The 25,549-nt window shown below is 41.1% G+C and overlaps 1 protein-coding gene across 7 annotated transcripts in view; it reads right to left on the reverse strand.

Annotated features, from left to right (window-relative positions):
* Positions 1–25,549, reverse strand: part of CNTNAP4 (contactin associated protein family member 4) — a 253,729-nt gene that overhangs the window by 68,600 nt on the left and 159,580 nt on the right. For 6 of the 7 annotated variants that reach the window (XM_036274253.1, XM_036274254.1, XM_036274257.1 and 3 more), the window contains 4 exons: positions 19,396–19,545; positions 10,711–10,882; positions 3,128–3,234; positions 730–849 (listed from right to left, as the gene is read on the reverse strand). In XM_036274253.1, the coding sequence (XP_036130146.1) occupies positions 730–849; positions 3,128–3,234; positions 10,711–10,882; positions 19,396–19,545 (549 nt within the window). The remainder of the gene's footprint in view (positions 1–729; positions 850–3,127; positions 3,235–10,710; positions 10,883–19,395; positions 19,546–25,549) is intronic. The other variant, XM_036274258.1, reaches the window with a different exon arrangement.

Here is a 25,549-nt window from a genome sequence, read left to right on the forward strand (position 1 = left end):
TTTAGGGGTTTTTGTGGGTATTCTTTAACAAATTATGGAAATTTTCTTCTAATGATAATTATCAATTTTTTTCTTTCCTATCATAAATAGATGTTGAATTTAATTAAATATATTTTCCATGACTATTAACTTTTATTTAAGTATATGTAAGTAAAGAGTTCAAGAATAAACTTCATGTTTATGTACATTTAAAAAGTAAACATTGTTCAAGGCTTTTACATGCATCAGTTTTCTCAAAGAATAAAGTCTATCATTTTTATTTTGGGACTTAATAACATATATTTATCATTAGATGTTCTGTATACACACGAAATAATGGTAACATTTTAAATCATTATCATTAAACTATTTTTAAAGATTTATGTTAATTCTTCTACTGAACAACATACTTTTTTTTTTTTAGTTTATTGATTTTTAGACAGAGAGGAAGGAGAGGGAGAGAGGGAGAAAAACATCGATGTGAGAGCACATCATTGATCAGCTGCCTCCTGCATGCCCCACACCTGGGATACAACCCGCAACTCAGGCACGTGCCCTGACCATGAATCAAACCAGTAACCTTTTGGTGCGTGAGATGACACCCAGCCAACTGAGTAACACTGGCCAGGGTTGAACAACAGACATTTTAATCAAATTGCAAATTAGGTCAATTTCTAGATGCTTAATTTTAATTTTATGTTTAAACCATTCATGCAAATATTACCATTAAATAAAAGTTGATCAACTCACCAGTCATATTGCAATATAGAAGGAATGGTTCTAGGGGACCACTTCCATCTGCGTCTATATAGTAAAACCCTGAAGTATTTCCTCTGTGCTTATAGGCTTCGCATGATTGCTCATAGATAGCTGTAAAAGAGATGGATTATCACAAATGGAATAATATAATATGTAGATCACTGACCAGAAGACAAGGTAAAACCTACTTTAAAACAATATTCTTTTGCAATAAGATTGATACGAATGAAATAGGTTAGATAGAAAAAGGGGAGCATGAGGCTGTAATTTATGGCATTTACTTTTACCACTAAAGGAATATGAGAATACTCGGTCAAAGTGAAAATTTAGTTCATTTTCACATTAGATAGAGCAACAAAAGAAAAAGTGAGTGTTTTAAATGTTAAGACACTTATAAGTATAATTTTGGACATCCATCCAAATGGATCTTTCAACGTCCATAATAACCCACCATCTGAGGCACAATGCTGCAATCTCCTTAAATAATCTGCTAATAGCCACAGCAATTGAAAAGTTTTAAATAATGTTGTAACTATCTCAATAACTTAAGAAGTAATTTACACAAGAAACTTTCTACAATGCTCTGTAATGAGAATTCAAGATAATCAAAATTCAAAGCAAAGAAATATTTATATGAAATATTCCTCCAAGTGGATACGATGTGCTATGATCCATAATTGGATGTCCTTCATTTTATTTTCCATGTACAAGGTTTGATATTAACACCTATATATGATGCACAATTTCAATAAATACTTGGCCAAATGGACTGATAATTTCCATCAAGCTTCTTATTCTGTGAAATGAGAAATAAATCATCCCCTGAATGTCCTTCCCTGATCTATTCTAAATTTTGGAAAATTATGTTAATGAGTTTTAGACAATATGAAATAACATAACTAATTTGCTCAGTGTTACAAAATTTCAGATAATCATGCCAAATTACCTCTCCACCCCTCCACAGTCTGATGGTTTTATTTTGTCCTATTATATATTACACAGACAAAAATAGAAGCGTGGATTGCTTTCTGGTCACATTTGCACTCTGTGCAGTGAACTGGGCATGTAAAAATGGTTCATTTATATTCATCTGCATGCACACACCTATGTTCACAAATTCCGTGAGAGATGTTGGCAGGACCTACACGTAACTTTGGAGCGAAGGTGGGTACTAGAAAGGTCACATGACTGGGTGAGGGTAATTAGGAGTCCTTTTACTTCATGCGCATTGCTTGACATTTTATAACATGGCTGCTTAACATATTGTTTTCTAATCAGACCTTTTAAAAGACCCCATCCCCGCCCCTCCCTCTACTCATGCTGCAGATAGTGACGACTTCAGAATAACTAGTAAATAACTTGTCATCCTGGCCCCACTTCTCAGAATGGCTATTGGCAAAAAACACAAGAAAACCTTCAGCTCCATTTAGACTACCTGCTCAAGAACCCAATAAATTAATTCAATAATTGGGTTCAAATTGAGGGTCACAGATAAAAATATCTTATTTGTCTATCATCTGGGGTTTTTTTTTTTTTTGGTTTTTTTTTCCTTCAGAGTGTTTGGGTTCATATTTAAATTCAGTCACTGATGACAATGAAAGACAAGTCAATCAGTTCATCAAAATACATTCAATTAGATTTCTGTGCTGAGTTAGTTACTTCATTGGGATGATGGAGTCTATAGAAATCAAATATACTGTCCCTGCACCAGCTGGGTGACCTGGGTTGAGAATCTGGGCCTCCGGTTACAGTGAGATGTGGCTTGAGGAACAGCAGACATTCTTCATGATCTCAGGAGGCCACGTGCAAGCTGACGCCCGGGATGGCTCTGGCCACGACCCGGCAAGACCTCTGAGCGGCTCCTCGCAGAGCCCCACGGCTGGAGGCCCAGGATCCCAGTCCCAGCTCCGGCCACAGTGCAAAGTAGCGCGCAGTGGAAGTCAGAGGGGTGAGGCTGATGACGGCCACTAGCGCCTTGGGTGTCCCCATGATGCTCTCAAACCACCGGACAGCAGAAGGGCATGCACCACGCACACTGACGTTTCAGCAAACCGGTGCGTGGTTCCCGACAGGAAAGGCAGAGGCACTGGTCGTGACCCCAGGCAAGTCTTCCCGTCCTCGCTGTGGCTCAGCCATTTCCGAAGCCTCGGCTGAGGGGAGTACTCTCTCTCTGTTAGCTCAGGAGTAGAGTAGGGATAATAATAGTACCCACTTACTAAGCTGGGGATCACAATGAAATGATTTGGGACACCTAGAAATCAACAGGATGCTACGATTCAGGAGCGCACGTTCCAACACATGCTGCACATGCGGCATATCTGCACACGGCCATGAAAGGGGAGGTGGAACAAGGACACGGAACAGAGGCCAGAAGCAGGGCTGGGCTTACAGCTGTGGCAGGTGGCGCCCCGGTAGCCGGTGTGGGCGCAGCTGCAGTGAAAGGTGTTCCAGGACTGCGAGCATTCGCCTCCGTGTTCGCAGTAGTTGGGCAAACACCTGGAAGAAGGCGCAGACACATCACTGCTTTACACGCGAGACATACAACATCGATAGTGGTCATGTGCTCATTGCCCGTGGTCATGTGAAGGAGGGTGACCGCCGGAACGTGAGGAGCACATTTAACACAACTAATGGTTACGCCGCCTGCCCTTAAAGCGCTTTCATCGCAGAACTCAGCCCGAGATCAATGAATTCATCAGATTGCCGCCGATTCTCCAGTGGTTGCGGCCGCTTAATTTTCAACATGCCTCACTCTCTCTGAGCCCTTTCTTTTCCCTACGCTACACAACAGTAATTCAGTAGGTTGCCAGAAATATCAATAGCTTACCTAAAATAACAACATTCAATCATATTGATTTACTACACTGAATATTTAAAGGAAGAAAAACTGAAGGAGAGAAGGACGTGGGAATGAGGGGCACCCTCACTCGCGTGGGTACACATCCAGGAGCGTGGAAGGTGCGGGGTACACACAACTCCAACAGGGCGCTCCAGTAAACTCACAGGGGCCCCAGGACATTTGCTTTCAAGGACATTTGCTTTCAAGAGAAACATAGGCACACTCCGCATCTGTCAGGCCCCATGTGACTGACTAGCTTGAGGTAGTTCAATGTCAACATTAGACACTAATACATTCCTTTTTTTTTTTTTTATCCTCACCCGAGGACATCTTTGCATATATCTTCAGACAGAGCAGGAGGGAGAGAGGGAGAAAGAGAGAGAGAGAGAAACATCGATGTGAGAGAGACACATCGAGTGGCTGCCACCCACACGACCCCAACAGGGTCTGGGGACAAACTGCAACCGAGGTACATGCCCTTGGCAGGAACCAAACCCGGGACTCTCTCTGGTCCGTGGGCCGACGCTCCAACCGCTGAGCCAAACCGGCCAGAGCCTAAACCACTTTTGAAGTGAAAGTAGCAGGTATATCTTTTGGCTTAGGACACAGTGAAAAAAAATTACTGAACAATAATACATTGTGTCCAAGGTTTTAAATGTTCTCATTTATCCCAGATTAAAAAGTAAATTAACTAAAAACCCTGCCAAGGATACCTTTAGGATGGTGTTTCTGCCATCTCCTTTATTAAAACTAAGGATGGGAACTTCATGTTTTACTGACAGGATTTTTCCAACTTCAACTGAAAACAATGTTATTGATTTTTCTTGATAAAATATAGATGTCCAATGTATAGAAATCAAACAATTTAGGAAACACTAGAAAAGAAATATAATTTACAATATCAATATATAACAATTACCACTATAAACGTAAATATTTATGTTTCTGTGTATATATACATTATATATATGTATGTATGTATGTGTGTGTGTGTGTGTATATGTATATAATCATAGCATTCATGTTATTTTACAATCTGCCTTTTAAAAATTCAAAAATAAATAATGGGCATCTTTCTAAGCCAATTAAGTTTACATACATTTTAGCATTTTTATAGATTCATAAGAATCCATTCAAAGAATGCTTTGCTATGTAGTTAATATTTTAAGCATTTCAAATAAATAATCTAGAAAAGAAAAAATGTTTTAATGTTTTTTATTGATTTTTGTAGAGAGAAAGGAAGGGAGCGAGAGGTAGAAACATCGATGCAAGAGAGAGACATCCATCGGCTGCCTCCTGCACGCCCCATACTAGGGATCGAGCCTGCAACCCAGGCGTGTGCCCTGACTGGGAATCAAACCGGGACCTCTTAGTCCATAGGACGATGCTCAAAGCACTGAGCCATGCCAACTGGGCAAGAGAAAAAAAAAATTAATCAAAACAGTAACAAGTCTAGTTGGTCATCAGAAGAGAAGAGGTCTGTTGTTTATCAGACCTAAAATCATATTTTCAACGGGGGCAGACATAAGTGGCCAAGCCTAAAATTCTAAATAAAGACTCTTTATTTACTGTTATACATGTGCTATTTCTAACTGATCTGCTACTGAAAGATACAGATCCATGTTCCTTGATTGTTAGTTAGACTTGACTTTTCACATTTTTGTATTACGTGAAAGACTGAACCGTGGATTTTGTTTAAACCCATCATGTAGCAGCTCTGTTTGACTAGCTGCCCACAGTAGATTGCATTGTAGAGTGAAGTGCTAATTCTCACTAAATGTTTTAAACAATTGTATTGTATACTTGTCTCCTTACCAGTCATTCCGACACAAAGTAAAACAACCCATCTACCCATTTCTCTAGCCTTCCCTTAGGCTTTGCCATCATTATCTGCACTGTTTGTGACCTGGAACAAAGGCACATCCACATTCCCCAAACTGAAGTGATGTGTTCCGTTTCGGTTTATCCTGATTCCCTAGACATTCCAATACAAGTTTCAGAACAAGGTGAAACATGGCTGGGACGAATGACACGGAAGTAAAAACCTGTAACATTACCACATTTAGGAAAATTGAAGAGCTGGGTGCCTCTGGGTCCAGGACAGTGATGGCCACCCGAATTTAAATCTCATATCCTTCCTCCAAACAATAAAATCAACACTCTAGCCCCTTTCTCCTCCAAATAAACAAGCCGTGTCTTCAGTATACAGGACACAGAATGACAGCATGATCTTTAGATCAACTGTCAGCAGGGAAATGAGGGGGAGGGAGCTTGGGGACTGCAGGGGACAGCGACCAGCCTGGAGGGAGACGGCACAGGCTCCTGGACAGAGGTGGGAGTGGATGGAGGAGCAGCCCAGGGGGAGAGCTGAAGGTCGCCAGCTGGGGAGGCCAGGAGGCAAGTGCAGGGCCTGCTGAGGTTGCCACGGTGATGTTGGGACACAGTGGCCTCAGTTCTTTTTTTTTTTTTTTTTTTTTTTATTTATTTATTTTTATCCTCACCCGAGGACATTTTTCCATTTTTTGTTCAGGTAGAGTGGGAGGGAGAGAGAGAGGAAGAGAGAAAGAGAGAGAAACATCGATGTGAATGGACACATCGAGTGGCTGCCACCCTCACGACCAACCAGGGCCGGGGACAAACTGCAACCGAAGTACGTGCCCTTAGCGGGAACTGAACCCGGGTCTCTCCGGACCGCAGGCCAACGCTCTAACCGCTGAGCCAAACCGGCCAGGGCTTGGCCTCAGTTCTTGTCCGCAGTGTCTGTGGCCCAGGTTTCACTGGAGACCGGGGACACATCACACCCTCTGCCTTCCTGAAGTCAGGACAGGGTAGGTGATGTCAGGCCTGAGATCGTGACCTTCCCAATCAGAAGAGAGTCTTAAAAAGTTGATGTCAAAAGAAATAAATAATTCTTTTGTTTAATAAGTGCTTTAGGTCCAAGCTACTTAGTATTTGTGCCCTAACAACTGTCGCCCCTGACCCCGCGCTGCTTGGGTTTCTGCCGAGACATGGGGACATGGACAGCAGCTCCCTTTGCAGTTCTGCCCTTACCCCTCAGTCACACCCCCAGACCCCCTGGGCTTAGGGCCTCCTCCCCTGCATTTCCACAGAGAACAGGGGGAGGGTTTGTAGACAAGCCTGGGTGTGTTTATGTGTGAGCGACTGTGTGTAAGGAAGTGTGTAATAAGTGTGAGAATGAACTTACGACTATGAGTGTGTAAAGATTGTGCATGCAAGAGAGTACTTGTATGTAAGTGTGCATGGGTTAATGTGTGAGGAAGTATGTGAACGTATGTACAAGGAGTGCATGTGCATAAGGACTGTCACGGTAGGGAGCTTGTGGGTATGTGTGTGGTGAGCACACGGGTGTGTATATGCGTGAGAGACTGTATAAGGGTGAGTGTGAGCACGTGTGTAAATATATAAACTCCATTATGTGTAGATTTGATCCAACTTCAAGTTAGAGTAAAAAGACCTACATTATTTCCGTTCCTGTCAGTTTTTAATATATTTTAATGTTCCTGTTCATTTTTCATTGTAATTTATTAAGCCATTAATTCTGTGTTTATTATACATTGACTAAATATGAACCACAGTGATGTTAATGTGCACCGAGGGGTGCATGGCCCGGCAGGTGACATGTCAGAGGGACTTGCTGGAACCAGAGGGCTGAGCGGATGCCGGGCTCTGCCTTGGAGCTACGCCGTCATAGCCAACCCACCTGAGCATGTTTCCGCACTCCTAAGAAATAAATACAAGTAAGAACAGGTTCTAAGGGTTTTTGTGAAGATTACTTTAAATGCATATTCATGAATTCAAAATTAATTTGAGAACAGAGTCACTGCAGTCTCACACATACACACACATTCATAACATCACTCACATACCAAAAGCCCCTTACGTCCTTGCACAAATACCCACACAATCCTCACGCATTAACCCATACACATGCACACATACATGCACACATTCACACACATCCACACCATCCTTGCCCACTCACATGCACGTGGAAGGGCATTCCACACACATTCCCATACTCCTTATACACACACACCTTCTTTACACACAGACATTCACACACACAAATTTAATACTAATTCAGGGAGAGTGTGAAGTTATTTAAACACATATATATTTCTAAAATCATTAACACTTATTAGTGAATTGAATAAAATACTCAGATATATAGTGCTCTTTCAAATAATTGTAGATGCTTTCATGATAAATGAATATATATCAATATAAACTATTACTAAATGGGAAGAGCTTTTTTATCCTGCACTTTGTTTTTTACTCTGCGTGAGTGTGTGTGTGTGTGTGTGTGTGTGTGTGTGTGTGTGAAGGTAACTATGTAAAATGTTTGTTTAACAATGAATAGCTGGTAATGAGGATATGAATGATTTTATTGACTTCTTTATACCTTCTTGTATCTTGCAATTTTAAAAAAGCAATCATGTCTTGCATACATTGTTTCCAAACATGAACAAATACTCTTTTAAAATATGTGCATTTATTCTTATTTGTCATCTCAATGGCTCCTGAGAGATACTAAAAGACTTGGAATCTAGATGCCTGCTTGAAAGACACTGAAAAATATTTCTGACACTTGACCACATCACTTCTTTCTTTCTCCATAGTCCTTGCCAGTTTCTCCTTTCCCTGTTTCAATAAAAGCTCTAAAATTAAAAATAAATAAATACGAATTTTTGTTAAGTGCTTAGCACAGAGCTAGTACACATATTTATTTTTAAAAGACTCTATTTACTAATGCTATGGAAGCTATGTCAATAGCTAGAGCATATGAGACCAAAATAAAGGAATCGGGTCAGCTCTGCACCCTCCGGTTCTGCACCTGTGCACTCAACCAACCAGGGATGGAGAACACTCAGGGGAAAAAAGTTCCCTTGTTGCTGACGTGTGCTGAGAGGTAGGCCCACGGTGGTTGCATTTGTATTGAACATGTACAGACTTTTTTTCTTGTCATTATTCCCTAAATTATACAGTATAAGCACTATTTACATAGCATTTACATTGTATTGGCTATTATAAGTCATCTAGAGATGATTTAGAGCACAGGGGAGGATGTGTGTGGGTTATAAATACATCATCTATAAAAGGGACTTGAGCATCTATGGATTTTGGTATTTGCAGAGGTTTGGGACCAATGCCCCAGGAGATACCAAAGGATGACTATTTTTTTTTTTCTTGTTGTATTAGAAGAATGATACATTTGGAAACTTAAAAGGTATACAAATGTAAAAGTTACTTTGATTTTTTGCTATTTTTCTAAGATTGCAAGGGTTACCATGAGATAAAGTTTATCTTAAAAAAAAAAAAAGGTGGCCCTGGCCGGTTTGGCTCAGCTGTTAGAGTGTCTGCCTGTGGTCTGGAGAGACCCGGGTTCGGTTCCCACTAGGGGCGCGTACCTCGGTTGCAGTTTGTCCCCAGCCCTGGTTGGTTGTGTGGGTGGCAACCACTCGATGTGTCCCTTTCACATCGACGTTTCTCTCTCTCTCCCTCCCACTCTATCTGAACAAAATATCAAAAAATGTCCTCGGGTGAGGATAAAAGAAAAAATGTGTAGTCAAGACCTCTGCATAACTTGCTCTTCTGAAGCCTTTTCGGGTGTGATATTGAAACCGAATGCGGACCTTGCTCTGGTTTAGGAGTGCGCCTCCCCAGAGCAGGCAGGCGGCTTCTGGAGAAGCACCAGAGCAACCACGCCCCGCGTGGGAGAGGTGCGGACCTGCCAGGCCGCAGAGCTATCTGCAGCCTGAGTCGGTCAGCGTGACTAGCATTCAGGGCTGACGGACCTCCCCACTGTGCTGATGGCTGTTAGCCTCAGAGGTGGGAGCTCCCTGCCTTTGTGAGTGAGCCCCACCCTGGGGGAGCAGATCTGGGGAGCCTTATTATATGCCTGCCTCAAAACCGGATTAAGGGCCCAGAGCTGGTGTGGCGGTAACTGTGGAAAAGGTCACTGCCATTTAATCCCCAAATCAAGCCAGTTGAGGTTTATTGTCTAAGTTCTCCCTTGACATGTCATCTTTCGTTATGGAAAGAATTGTTTTATCTGAAAACTGGGTTAAATAAATGTGTATCCATAGAAAAGAAATGATGCCCTTCTAATTCACTGTTAAATAAGATTATAATTATTTTTTACAAACATAACAAAATAGACTAGTGTTCAAATAGGACCAACAGACACTGGTAGACTAGATGGTCTACCAGATAGAAATAGATGAGTTTTCGTGGTGATAAAATGTTTCATACAAATAAAATATTATTTTTAAAACTCAGATTTTATGAAGTGATTCAAAATATATATTGAGCACTACTATAAGGTAGGGGCTAAGTCTGTCACATGGTTAAATGTTTAAAAATCTGTAATGGTCATGACATCCCACTGAACTCAATAATTACAATTGACAGCCTTCATATTAAAGCATGATTGAAGAGATTATTTGGCTATAATTGAACATGCCTAAAAATACCTTTAAATGATTAACTATCAATTATCATTCAAAAAGCTGCTTGGCCTCTACAGTGAACTCCCAAATCTTACACCGCCATGGCCTGCCCTGGACTTCCTACCGGATCAGCCTTCTACCTTCATCAACACTACAGGTGCAAACTTTTCCACGGGAGAGGTTCCCGTTCACTTCCCTGCAGGGAAGATAGCAGTGGGTGTTTAAAGGTACAGATTAGGAGCATAGCAACCAGTTAAATTTGACAACTGACCAAATGGGTGTCCAATTTCTTGGTACCAGATGAGCAATATGACTGTCAGGGTATCCTAAGCTATTAAGTTTAATGGCGTATTTTTGACACATTTATAGCCACCTAAAATTATAGCAGCATTGATGTTATCTTTTGTGAAATGGTAGTACGTGTCCAGGTAAACCACATGGCCACATGTTTTCTACCTAAATTTTAGCAAAGCAAATATGAACTATAAAATTAAAGGTATATTTTTCATATTTCTAATGTGGATATAATAATCCATTTCCCATGGAAAAGATGTTGGTGGAAAAGAGGATGGGGAAAAAATGTTTGTTTTACATATAAATTTTAATCTGCCGCCAAGCCTTTGGCAACAGACGGATAAAAATAAAGGAGTGAGATGGTCTTACCTGTCTGTGATCCCACAGGAGTCTATCTGAAGGTCACTGAAGTTGCCCAGGAACCCCTGCTGGACTGTAATCAGATCTACCACTTTGTTACTGATAGAAATGAGTCTCATACATCCCTGAAATCCACCAAAGGGATTTTTGCATTTGGATCCAAAACTGTTGTCAGGACAACCTGATAAAAACAAAATGAAGTAAAACCAGGATACATTATAATGAGTAGAAATTCAGTATCATGGAATACGTCATTAAAAAAAATAAAATAGGCATTTGATTATTTTATTAAATTAAAAGAGAGAGGAAAAAGCCCATTGCAGTTATCATTAGTTTGATCTAAATTACAAATTTCAATTCATACAAAGCATTTCTCTTTATTATCATAGGATTCATAAGAAATTACTACTGTTATAATAATTATGTGCAAGGATACTGACTTGATTCAAATTTTAAAATTATGCATATATTATCTCCAGAATCCTAAGCACATGCCAGCAGTATTAAAGTATACATAATTTAAACACAGGAACTTAGTGTCAGGATTCACAAGGCAATACAATTCTTAGTGGCCATGCTGTAAGCTTCCACAGGAGAACAAAGACCCAGAGGACTGGCTGGACAAGCAATGCCAGACACCAGGAATCAAACTGAGCAGACAGAGGCAGGTTAGGCAGTAAGGGACGGGACCATGGGAAGGGAAGGCTGAGACACGTGGAGAGGTTCGGGAGGACGTGGAGCTCAGCACACAGGCAGCACATTTTCACCCAGTACCCAGTAGATCTGGAGGTTTATTCAGATGCTACAGGTTTTAAAATAAAACTAAAATCAACATGGGAAATTGTGACTCCAAGGCCAGAAACTCCCAGCCCTCATTAATACTCCTGACTTATAGACATCAAAAGCTTATCCTGATTGCAAATTAGAAGCTCCTGGAAGGAGCACAGGTCAATTACATAACAAACAAATAAACAAAAACAGAAAAGGCTGGTTTCAGGCAAGAGGGGAACAGCAATTGTATAGTTCCTTTCTCTGGGTCCCTGATGGGTTTGCAAATGAACTTTATTTACTGTTAAAGAATATAGTGCTGGAGATTCTGACCTATTCTAATTAATATATCTACTGGCTTCTGGGAGCAGGCAACAGAATTGCTGAATGAGTTCTGCTGCAATACTATAGAGTGTGTTTATATGGCAGAAAGCCAGGTTACCTCAAAAAGGAATATAGAAAACCAAAATTGGATTTAGAAAAGAAACCAAAAGCAAGCATAGGGTTGCTCCAAGGGTGTTTCCACTTCTCCTCACTAATAGTCTGGGAGAAATTGAAATTATCATACAAAGGGAAGCCACTAAGGCCTCTATAGATACTTTTTCCTAGGAATAATGCTTCTGTACAAAAGTCAGAAATAGCTAATCAATGTCTGTTTTTAAATCAGAACCTGTCCACTTCCAACTAGGGAATGTTATGAGACAATATACATATCTTTGCTAATCTAATCTGCCCAAATTCACCTGATATGGTGGGCTTTTTTTTTTTTATTCAATGGTGCTCACATATGCTGTTTCCAGAAGGGTAATATGAATTTAGAGCTCTATGACCTAGGGCTAAACCCAGTTAGGCAGGAAACACAAACTTTAAAATGTATGGATGTTTCAAAGGCAGAATCCTTTGAAAGGACCAATCAGAAGCTAGCAAGGCATATACCTACCCCTAGACAAAAGAGCTTTACCAGCAACCCACTTGGGTCCCCTCCCAGCTGCAGGGAGTCTGTCTATTTTTCAAATAAACTTTGCTCTCGCTTGCCCCTTTGTCCGTGAACTCATTCTTAGATTTTGCATGACAACAAACTTGGATCCGATCACCACCGGTTGGTTTCGAAACCATATAAGGAACCAAAACTGCCAAAGAAGTACCCAATTGCACATTCACATTCTTATAGACCCAAACCCACTGTCCAAACCCATCAACCAAGACCCCAAAATCCACTGACTACAAAAGCTTCCTCCCAGTGAAAGCATATGAGGACAAAACTCCAGCTCCTAGGGGCTGCCTTCATCCACCCAATACCCCATGGCTCAGTGATGTGTCGCCCTTCCCTTTGAGTATCCCCATCCCCCACCCCCTTTTCTTGAAATAAATCCAATTTTTGTTTATTCACCATCTGGGATTGCTATTTAGCCTGCCCGCACAACACACCACTGACGTTAACCTTTCGCTTAGTCTGTTGGAACACAGAAAGAGTAGAAAAGATGAAAATATACACTGTAGATAAATGAATCAGTAATAGTGAAATGCCTTTGCATGTGAAGCTACCTATTTGGAAACAAAGTTATATCAATTTAAATTAAAATTACCAACTATTTTATTTAATTAAATGCTTTTCTTTAATATGCGTAAAAGAGCCATCTATACATGCAGTTTAATAACTCATAATGGCTTAATGTCAAAAACATTTCACTGTTTGATTTTATTTATTCTTTACCTCATAAAAAAAAATGTTGTTTCATATTAATTTTTTCTAACATTTATCTAAGACCTGTTACTAATTATTTAAATAATAAAGAACTATAATATTGACCATTATTGTCTGGGATTTAATGATGTTCTAAGTGTTTCTCTATCCAAGTGAAATAAATAATTTTATGGAGTATGAACACATATATTATACTTCTGCATTTTTCATTAATCTTTCTTTGCCGTTATGGTTGTCAACCACTATTACAATTTCAAAGAATAAGAAATGAATCAGCAACTTCCTAATTCTGTACCATCCATGCTAGTTTTCTACCTGGGGATTTCATTAGATACTTTGACTGAGGATGCTTACCCCTAATGCTTTGTTTTCCTAACAAAATGCATTTACATGGCAATTCGGGGCCAGATTCCTATTCAAAACTGTTATCAGACATATTGAAATGTTATATTTTAACCAAGGGAGAGAGTCAAGTTTCAAATTTAATTGATCAAAAAAAGGTAATGAAAGCTCTTTGAGTATCAATTTATAATACATAGCACCATACACATTTTCAGTGTTTAAATTACCTCTGTGGTGTAGGATATAGTTACCATATCTCTATATGTTTTCTAGATGACTTATTAACCAATTAAGAATGTGAAAATAAGAATTGAGAGGATAATAGTTCAATAATATTCGGGGCAACTACAATATGCCAGGAATATAAACAGCCCTGCTAATCTCCTTTTCTCCAGGTGGTGTTTCCTGACACATTTCAAACTATTTCAGGATAAAATAAATTGCACAACATGCCTGTAGGAAATCAAACTAAGAAAACTCGTAGTCAGAAGGAAAGGTCACGCAACTTGACAGAAAGCACAGCCTCCTGTTGCCAGGCCTTTCAGATTCCTAGCCACGATGTTCGGTAGCAAGAGATGCTAAGAACAAAGAAGGGTGCGAGGGAGGTGAGTTTCACTGGTCTGTGATAACAGGTTGCACAATCGAATAGAACGCAACAGCGAGAGGAGCAGCCCTGAACCCATCTGAAACAAAACTTCCAACCGATGAAGATTTCTGCAGAATACTTAATGCTGAATTAATGGATGGGTCCATTAGTAGAGGCAGTCAGCATGTAAAGCACCTCTGAGGATGACAGATAAATTATCACTGGATGTCACTGTGCCAGAGTGAGATGTCGGGTTTGACTTCACGGTGACGCAGCCAGTTCAGCGGGTGGGTCATGTGTCTCTACACAAGCAGGAGTCTGAGATTTCTGCACACCGTTTGGCATCTCCAGCTGGTGCCATACAGTGTGTTAGTCAATAGCACAAAGACCACATAGGAGATGTCAACGTAAGAAACATTCATATCTGGGAAGAATTTTTGTGAGTTTATTTGAGCCAAACTGAGACTATTGCCAGGAAGCAAAATCTCAATGGATTGAGATAATGCTCTAGAGAATGGCAGTTTTGCACCTTATTTTATACATTATAATCAAAAGGGAAGTAAGTGGGTTACATGAAATCCACTGGTGATAGATTAGGAAGGCAGGAGAAAGACCAAAGGGGCGGAGGAGGCGGAACTGGACCTCTGGGATTAGATAAAAAGTAAAATAGACACATGCTTCTTTTACATAGGTGGGTACCGGATAGGTAACAGTTAACAATCAACATAACAATGAGAAGATTTATGGTCTCCACCCTGGTGCATTGGTTGTGTCCTGAAGGGCCTGGAAAAAGGGAAGTTAGCCTGACATTCCAAAGGAACGTTATCAGAGATGCAAAAAAACCCATAGGCTCTATCAAGGTGAAAGTTGACCTTTGTCAGGGAAGATGGGAACCTAGAACATGATTACCTACCATTAACTGCTTAGTTTAAAAAGTCTTAATTCCACAAATAAGTGAGATCATATGAAATTTGTCTTTCTCTGTTTGGCTTGTTTCACTTAGGATGATACTTTCCAGGTCCCTCCATGTAGTCTCAAAGGATAAGAGATCTTTCTTTCTTACAGCTGCATAGTACTCCATTGTGTATATGTACCACTGCTTTTTGATCCATTCGTCTACTGATGGACACTTGGGCTGTTTCCAGATCTTAGCGATTGTAAATAGTGCTGCTACAAACATGGGGGTACATATATTCTTTCTGATTGGTGTTTTAGGCTTCTTAGGGTATATTCCTAGAAGTGGGATCACTGGGTCAAATGGAAGTTCAATTTTTAATTTTTTGAGGTAACACCATATTGTTTTCCATAGTGGCTGCACCAGTCTGCATTCCCACCAGCAGTGCACTAGAGTCCCCTTTTCTCCACACCCTCGCCAACACTTGTTGTTTGATGATTTGTTGATGGTGGCCATTCTGACAGGTGTGAGGTGAAACCTCATTGTTGTTTTAATTTGCATCTCTCTGATCATTAGTGATGTTGAGCATTTCTTCATATGTTTCTTAGCCACTTGTATGTCCTGTTTGGAGAGGTGTCTATTTAGTTCCTCTGCCCATTTGTTTTCATATGATCTCACTTATTTGTGGAATATAATGAACATAACAGTCTGAGGAAGGGGGTAGTCCCAGAGACGCGAAAGTGGGATACAGACTGACAATCCCCTAAATAGGGGGGTGGTGGGGGAGAGATAAACCACAGAACTTATATGCACGTGTGCATGAACAGTGGACATGGACAACAAACTGGGGAAAGGGCAGGGAGGGAGGGGGAGGGGGGAATCAGTGGGGGGAAAAGGAGAAACATCTGTAACAAAAATTAATTAATAAAAATAAATAAATAAAGTAAAAAAAAAAGTCTTAATTCCTGACCATCCTTTGTGGTTACTTTAGGTCTTTGAGTTTACAAGGCCACCTCACGGGCCTTCCCTGAGTTTGTGTTAGTATGTGGCCCCTTTTTGTCCACAGAGAATATGCAAAAATTCATCTGCAGAACCCAGATTTAAAGTTGATCATTAATATATGATAAAAGCTGGCCATGGTGCAGTCTGGCTTTTTGAAAAGAATGCATTGGGAGCTGGGAGGGGGGGGGGAGACAGAAAAAAGTGAAAAGTGGTGGACAGACAGCAGAGGCTGGCGTGGTACCCATGGAGAGCTGAGAGTTCAAGACACGCCCACGCGCCCAACAGGATGGGCTCCTGAGACGACACAGAATGGAGATGCAGCCAGGCGCCCGCAACAGGCTGCTCCTTCGCCGTGGGCACTGCAGCCGGGTCAGACTGACCATTTGCTGATCGGAGAACTGTAAACTTGCTGTTGATTTAAAAAGAAGCTAGGGAGAGCTGATGGGAAGTGTCTCAGAACATGGGATATTTATTTACTTGAAGATAAACTGGCTGAAGAATGAACTAGCTAGGAAAAGCCTTCCACATAGGTAAAACAGCCTAGTAATAAAGGGGGCTCTCATCCACACAGATCAGAGAGCGTTCTAGGGTGACCACCTGTCACAGCTTGCCCTGGGCGGGAGGGGGGTTCCCAGGACTCCTAGCGTTCAATGCTAAAGTGGGGGGGGGGAGTTGGTCACCCCATGGCCAGGACCACTCAGGCAATCAGGGCCCCTGTGCCAGTCCTGCACTTAGGGGACCTCGGTCTAGCCCTTATCCAGCCATGCTTTTGCTCACGGCCCCAAGAGGTCTCACAAAGTAAGGTGATGTGCCCACTTGGACCCTTCTGCTCACTCTCCCATCCACTCCTGGACTCCAGAATTCCCGGCCCCAAAGCCCTAAGCAGGCTTCCAGAGGGACGGTCCAGCCCTCTCTCCGGGTCCTGGAGGCGCCAGGCAGCAGAAGGCCCCTGCTTTCTCTTGGACCCTTGCTCCCAGCCTGGAAACCATAGGGAGCCCTGGAGTTCACGGGGCAGGTATTTAGTGACTAGAGCCTCATGCCAGGATGAAACACAGGCTGGTACTGAAGGGTACCAATTGAGAAGATGATTAAATAAGCAGAGATCCCTAAGTAAATAAGATTGGTTTGTTTTTTTTTTAAGACTGGAAGTTGGGATTTTACGATGGAAGCTTCCACAGTATGTTGTTTTAAAAACACTGAAACACCTTAATAGATGTCAAATTATAAAGATCATGAGGAAAAAGAATAAACCTCAAATTCAAGATAGTATTCAACTGGAGAGATAAAGGGTGTGGTCCTGGGAGGACAAATGGGTGTTGGCGATGCTATGAAGCTGGGAAATGCATGTGTAGCTGTGTATTTTCAAAAAATAATAATAATAATAATTAGGAATCTTTAAATTGTGTCTATCATGTAAGATGTGAGTGATGGAGGAAACTGGGCGGGGTAATATGGGAAGTCCCTGCACACCTTTGCAACTTTTCGGTAAATCTAAAACTATTCACAGATTCAAAGTTTACTTAAATATAATGGTGTGTGTCATACGGATCATAATAAAAACAATCAACATTACAGAGTGCACATGTGATCTATTTCACTATAAAATATTATGGGTATGAATAAAGGCAATCAAACTCCTCTACAAAAAAATAGGTGGGCATTGCTAAATCTGAACACGGACATAAAATACTTTAAGAATGATGATTCCATTTTCATGATTTACACTTTTATCCAGGCTATTTTTTTTGTCTTTTTTTTTTTGCATCATACTTGACAGTATACTTGTTCTTTTTCTTCTTATCTCTGTTAGTGCTTCTAAGTTTATTTTCTTTGAAGTAAGAGCTCTTGGTTAAGTTAGTCTATATATCTTACCACCCGAATGTATTCCTACAAATTACCATACAATCGATCATATATTCCAGCAGGTTTTATAAACAACTTGGTTCAGAAATGCCCAAATCTCACTGAAGGAAGAAATGATATCTTTTAAGAGTGTTGGCACTGTGCTGCCTTTCACAGTAATAGATTACGTAGGGGGTTGTTTGTTTGTTTGTCCTTAACATCAGATGAATGATTCATGACCTGTGTGCTCACTGTCAATTCTTTCAAAGGAACCTGTATTTTATTGATCAATAATAAAGATCGGGCTTTCCACCAAATTCAAAAGTGATTCTAGACAGAAGTAACACTTAGAATTTAAAATAACAACAACAAGAAACATCTCAAGTCATGATGAGGAATGTCTTACTACTAATAGTTTTACAACTTTGCCTTTCTAATGGCAAATAAGTTGTACAGTGATACCTCGGTTCTCGAACGCCTTGACTTTCGACCAAATCGGTATTCGACCAGGAGATTCGAGAAACTTTTGTCTTGGAATCCGAACAAATATTTGGAACTCGAACTTCCGAGATGAGCCGAGTTGAGCCGAATGGCGTTCATTCGGCCCAGCGCGCCTTGCTTGCGTCGTCAGTGTGAGTGCAGAGAGAGAGTCACGCTTTGTGGAGAGAGTCACGCTTTACACTGAATTTCACCCTTAGACATACTGTACACTTTTATTTCTTGTTGAGACTTATGTTTTTCTACATATTATATACAAATTAGGCCAGTAAATAGGCATTTTCTGGGGCTTGGAACGAATTAATCCAGTTTCCATTATTTCCTATTGGTTTCATTGCTTCGGTTCTCGAACAATTTGGTTCTCGACCATCCTCCTGGAACGAATTATGTTCGAGAACCGAGGTATCACTGTATTTTAATTTTCAGGGCTAAAGATTCATTTCATTTCCAGGCTTTCCTTTCCAAGGTTCCAGTTCAATCAAACATCACTGGACAGGTAAACACTTCACTTGTTTTTGTTCTCTGAGAGGGGAGCCTGCCGGGGAAGGCTATGCCCGAATCTCATCACACGTATCAGTCAATGCATGATTACTTAGCAACGAGAAGAGGTTTCTATGACTAACTGGCTTACGTTATTTTGTCCATCGGCATGATATTTGCCCTCTGTACTGGGAAGAAGGAAAGCAATAAAGATGCTCTAGAGATGCTAAGAGGCACATTCAGGAAAATACTGCAATAAAACCAGCCCATAAAATCAGAAAAAGACATATAAGGACCTTTTAACATTAGGAAAACATAACAAAGTTTGAAAGTCAGACCGGAACAGAGTGGTCTAATTTCAATCAATCTCATTGTAGAAACTGTAAACATAAGTAAGTTCACCTGGAGCAAATAGATTGTCATCTTCATCCACTCAACATTTCCACGTTCAAAGAAAGTGAGACATTATTCCACAGTATTGACAGTAGGTAAAACATGATGACATCCCCAAGACACAGGGGTAGTAATTGCAAATAATGTCCAATTGGCCATATATGGTCTGGCCTCTTCTCTTACCTCCAAAATAATAGGTGCCACCTGAGTACATCTGCTCGGGCCCCAGGGCAGCAGCAGCCGAGGCCACCTGGCCGTCCACCACCACACTCAGCCGATTCCTTCTGGCAGATAAGGAGACAGAATGCCACTGTCCGTCATTTAAGCCAACACCTAGGCGAGGCAAAATCAGTTAAAAGAGTTACTTCTCAACAGTGAACAGTATAAACAGTTGGTGAGAAACAGCAATGTACGCATCACTCAGTCAAGCACAACATTCATCTATTAATACAAGAAAACAAAAAGGAAGAAAGGAGAAGGAGACGAGAAATAACACCCTCTCAGGGGAAAATGTGCGTTACTGCCTTCTTCCTAGGGCCTCAAGAGAGAACAAAATTTCCAAATTTGGACAGTCCCATATGGTTAAAGTCTTTTAATGATTTGGCATGAACCCATTTTCATCTTCCATCCTGCAGTTGAGCTTTTATGGGGAGGGGTTTGGGAAGAGCACAGATAGGTTCCAAAATTCTAGGTCATACCCAATAAAATGATTTGTCTGCTTTTTAGCACTTTTATGTAACCATCTTCTATAATTGGAAAGAATATTTAGCGAAGTATATCAATTCAAGCATTACAAAATATTTGAAGACACTATAATGCATATTGAAAGTTTACTAGTGTAATGAAAAGTTGAAAACTAAAGCTGTGTGTAAAACCACATTTACACAGTTGATCCTCCCGGTCTGCAGATCCCATCTTTGCAAATTCACCCACTTGCCATGATTTGTCACCCCAACGTCAACACTTGGGGCACTTTTGGCGTCGTTCACAGGGGGGCACACAGCAGAGACCGGCACACGTGTTCACAGGTGAAGCCGGACACGGCGATGCTTCTGGTTGCAGTTCTCTGATGTGAACCTGTGTTCTCACGTTTTCATGCTGTGGTTGGCGACTGAGCAAAGGGCCCCGAGCAGAGTGATGAAATGCTGCCCAGTGTTCCTAAGAACATGAAGGCTACGCGGCACCTGCACATCACGTGTGGTGGATAAGCGTCATTCAGGCATGAATTACACTGTGGTTGGCCGTGAGTTCAATGTTAATGAATACATATGGTGTCTTTAAACAGAATCACACCGAAGAAAGATTATGTATGACTGGCTGACAAAAATTTTGGGACCAGAGCCCTAGGAGAAATTGTTCAGTATTTGCTAATCTGGTGTCCATGTCAACACCTGCTGTGAATAATGAGAATCAACTCTCTCTATATCATGCTAGTGTGAGCCCTACATTTTGTATAAATAAGGGAAATGACTGAAAGGACATACCCCTACAAGTAGACAGTCATTTTCGCACGAAGTTAAATTGTGGTTATTTTTAGTCATTTTTAAATATGTTTCTGTATTTTCCAAGTTTAGATACACAATCAAAACTTGCTTTAACCAAGAACCAAGGTTTTCTTATTATCTCTAAATAACCATCTCTGGTCCCTCCTCAGGCAGCCCAGTGTCATGAGTCTGGGATGGTGCAGACTTTTCCTCTTAAAGAGAATTAAGTCTGCAAGGGCTCTGTGGCTGAATTCTCAGTAGACAGGTGGAATCTGTTGTGGATTTACCAGTAAGTTTTACATCCACTGATATTCAACTCTGTATGATTTTACAGATCATATTAGTAAACAAAAATATAAATACTCTATTAAACCCGAAGGTCATGGGTCTCTCTCCTGATACTATGTGCAATTTCTGTATTTCCCCAGCCATTTTCGACCACACGCTTTTAGACAGAAAATGCATAGAGGCTCCTTTAGGCGATAACTCTCTTTGCCCTGAGCTCATTTAGTATAATGCGAATTCCTCCCTGGGCACGGAAGCTCATTTTCACATTACATCCAGGAGGCAAAAAAGAGTTTCAAAGACCCAACTCTGGTTAGCTTTGTAAAAGATAGTTAGAAAGACCTGAAAACTGAAAAACGAAGAACGTAGGTTAGATACTTTTAGACATATTTTCTAAGAGTAGACTCTGAAATAGATGGCTGAATAGAGCTATATAATCCCTGATGGTAGGAGACTGGACTAAAATAAATCAAATGTCCCAGATTTGTCATCAGAGCTTCCTCCAGGAGGACACATGTAGAGTGAAAATCCTTGTATAAGTTTTGCGTCACACACACTCCCCCCCGACCCTGCCCCTCCACGTATCCTACCCTCTTTCTCAAAGCATGGATGTGCCTGTATACATGACTCAACTCCTGTTACTTCATTTCAGGCTCTCCGTTGGTCTGGGACAGTGCTTCTCAAACTACCTGCGGTGGTGAGCATTTTCTTTTCTTAGCTATTGTAGATTGATACTTTTTTACAACCTCAATCAAAATGAATTAGTAAAAAATTAAAAAGAAGATGTATAAAACACAAGCCCACTGACCATGTGCTTAGATGGTGCAGCAATATCTGATTGCTACAGCAGTTTCTAAGAGCTTCATCTCAGCTTGTACACCTCTCTTGGTCACAGGGATTGCACGGAGCCAGCCCTGCTCTGGGGACCGTTCCTGGAGCAGCAGTCTCGGGTAACTGCTGGGCTAGGCACACAGCTGGATCAAGTCAGTGGCTCGGGCATTTCTTTCCTCCACGTGGAAGCCAATTTAAATTAAGAACAAAAGATCACTAGGACGGTCCCACTTTGTTATTTGACACGGCTCAGCGTACCTATCCGCTCAGCCAGCAGGCTCCATGTCCTGCTCTGTCTGTGGGGAAAACGGCAGAAGCTATTCTCAGCCTCACCGGTGACAGACATCACTCACGTATGATGAGGAGACGTCTTACCCGTCAATGGGATTTATCACTCAAATTAAATAACGAAGGACCTGTTTAATTCATTTCACCTAAGGCTATGTAATGAAAAGGATCGTTTTTTTAAGTCAGATTTTATTTTATTTTTTAAGTATATTACTCCTTCCCACTTTTCGGTGGGATGAGAAGCGAGTACCTTTCAAAACCTTGCAAAGAGAGAAAGGAGAAGGAGGAATAATCTGTATATTTTCTTGTTCGTGATGTTAGGTAACTAAATGCTAATTCTAGCACACTGCTCCCACCTCTCATAACTCTTGAGTCCGGGGGCGGATGTTGTTGGTATAATAATACAATAATAATAACAGTTCCATTGAACTATGATTCATAGCAGGGACTGCGTGCTTTGCAGGCACTGTGTCATTTAGTCTTCAACACTGCTATCACCATTCGCATTTAAATGCGGAGGAAGCGAGGCTGGAGGAAGATAAACCAGTCACCCAAGGTAGCATCCAGCTGGTGAGCTGATTCCAAAACCACACTCTTCTGCCTGCAGGTCCTGCGGTCCCTCTGCCCCTCTGCCTGTTTGTTCAAGTTAAACCAGTAGCTTTGAGAACGAGAACAGCCCGGGCTGCAGCTGGGAGCTGGCCCGGCACTCGGTGAGGCCGTGGTGCGAGCAGGGACCGCCGCCCAGAGCTAGGCCTCGGCTTCTCCTGGTGAACATAATCTCAGAACGTCCGCATCAGGCAATGTCACTGGGTGACTACAGTAAATGAGACCCCGAAAATCAAAACTACTACATAATCTCACCTAAACACAGACAAAAGCAGGCTACTGTGAAAACCACAAAAAATACTAAACTTCCTCTCCTGGATAATATCAATGGCAACTGTTTTGGGTTTTTTTGGTTTTTTTTTTAAAGCCATATTTCATGCCTCCATCCTTCTAAATAAAACAATACCTACTCATTCAATCACCCTCACTTCCTGGCAGCTTTTGATCTAGAGCAATTCTCCACTTTCTTGGCCCTCGCCCAAATCAGCTAACACGACCCAAAATCCAATAATAAATCATCTTTAACACCTTTTTATTTAGACACCGGTGGTTTCCCAGGGTGTGAGTTCTTGTTGAAATAAGCAATAAAGCAAACTTGTTTGATTACAGGTGTGATTACTGTGGTCTTTGGGTGGAAAGCATCGACGACTCCAAATGGAATAACAGAAGAATGGGGCAATAAATGGAAAATAATCAGCGAATAGGACTGTTGACCAGAAATCTCTCCCTGTTCCTCTCTCCTCTTCTCCTTCCCCTCCTCCTCCTCCTCTTCCTTCTCTTCTTGCCCCCTCCTCCTATCATCCCCCCCCACCTCTCTCTCTTCCTCACCCACTCAGGCCCAAACCATGTATGTGAACACGCAAAACACAGCAAGAAGGAAGACTTATATCTGCTCCCTGTGTCTGATCTTCTGCCAGCACTCCTCAATCGCCACAGGAACGCTGGGACGGCTTACCCACCATTGCTCCCTCATAAGACTGTAACAGGCCCCCAGGCCCGAGACGTCGAAAAAAAAGCAGCCTGCTGTGTGCGCAGGTTCTCTGCAAGGGTGCAAAAGGCAATTATACATAGGCCATCGCTCAAGGAACAGCTGACGTGCTCTACCTGTCGCAAACATCTTTCCGAGCTCTGGAACAGTGCCAGAGGTTCCTCCAGCCACCGCCCCTACACAGAGCAGGACTAAGGACCCAACCACCCCCAGCTCTTGCCAGGAGGAAGGAAAATATGGAGGGCGCTGGTACTAATCACCTGGGGAAAAGTGGAAGTTTGAGGAAGTGATGGGGGGCAATATTCCAACAGTAGAAAGGAAGAAGAGGGAATAGAAAAAGGCTTCTGCTGGGCGAGGCACATCGAGAGGGCTGTACCTCTGCCAGAGCCACGACAATCACGAATGCTGAACACCTGGAAAACGCAGGTGCAGCTCAGTCCTGCCGCACCTGCCAGGCCCTGCCCGGGACAGCAACCAGCCTGTTCACAGGCCTCTGCTCCTGTAAGCAAAAGCAGCAGCAGAAATGCTAAACTCCTAGCAGAAATCTCAAACTTGACAATCAAGAATTTGTTTTCAATGGGAAAACACCGCAGACTATACAATGTAACAATGTAAGTACCATTCATTGGGTTTGGGACGCCATCTGAATGATTTTTGCTGTGACATCTATAAAAGTGACGAAGATGGAAAATACTTTGTGTCTGTCATAAGGTGTTCTGTAGAGCCGCTAATACAATTTATGATTTGGGCTAATATATCAGCTTTAATGTTTCAAAAATGATATAAGCCGACGTACTATTTTCAAAGTATTCCAAATGACAACTGGCGAAACTGTACATGAATTAAAAACGTAGCCTGATCATTCAAACACGTGCTTAATTCATTTCTTCCTCAACACAATTTAATTTTTATCCCGCTGCTGTAAAAGATAAAACTCTTGAGTTTTTAAAACATAAAAAATGTGTAACTTATATCTCCAGTAGCTGAGAAAAATCAAGCCATCCCTTTATAATGGAAACAGTTAGTGTAATAGGATACTAATCTACCAGTAAATGATTCTCTTTAAAGACTCATTATAATGCATTCTGACAACTAATATAATTATTGAAAATCGTACATGGTATTCATAGGTGGAAAGTCTTTCCCTATGAGAGAACTCACCACCTACCCAACTACCACTTAAATAGTCTACCTTCAAACACAACAATGGTAGTAGCAAAAGTTAATATTTTTAAAGAAACTGAAAAAATGAGGGTGGGAGAGATGGTAAATAAAGGCCTACTTGTGTTGTCTGAAGTGTGCCAGTTTTTTATATTGACAATATATTCAGTCTAGGCTCCTTATTATTAGCTATGAAAACAATCTCATCAAGTCACATAATGTAATAATAGATTATATTGCATATGGATTTAAACATTAATTTAGAGATTTTTAAATCATGCAATGTATTCTTTATTGGCTTGTACCTAACAATTTATTAAATACACATGACTGTAAAGTGCTTAGAAATGAACTAGCTTCATGGGGCTCACTCAACTCGGTTGCATTGTTCTGAAGCAGTTTCTTTCAAATGTTGAAAATTAGCCTATGAATATAACCACTTCTGGGATGTCAAATAAATCACAATAAACTACACATTAAAGGCAGGAGTACATTTTTAGGCCCTCATTTTAGGGAACCTGCTAATTATTAATATGACACTGATGTATTTCCTTTGTCAAGCCTGCAAATACACCACATTCTGAGCATTACATTAAAAAGTCACAGCATAGTATCTCTCAAAAATTATCATTAATATTGAACTTCCAGCTCCCACATTTAAACTGCACTGATAGAGGACCAACAAAAATGATAA

Source organism: Molossus molossus, unplaced genomic scaffold, assembly GCF_014108415.1.
Source record: "Molossus molossus isolate mMolMol1 unplaced genomic scaffold, mMolMol1.p scaffold_m16_p_21, whole genome shotgun sequence".
NCBI classification, from domain to species: Eukaryota; Metazoa; Chordata; class Mammalia; order Chiroptera; family Molossidae; genus Molossus; species Molossus molossus.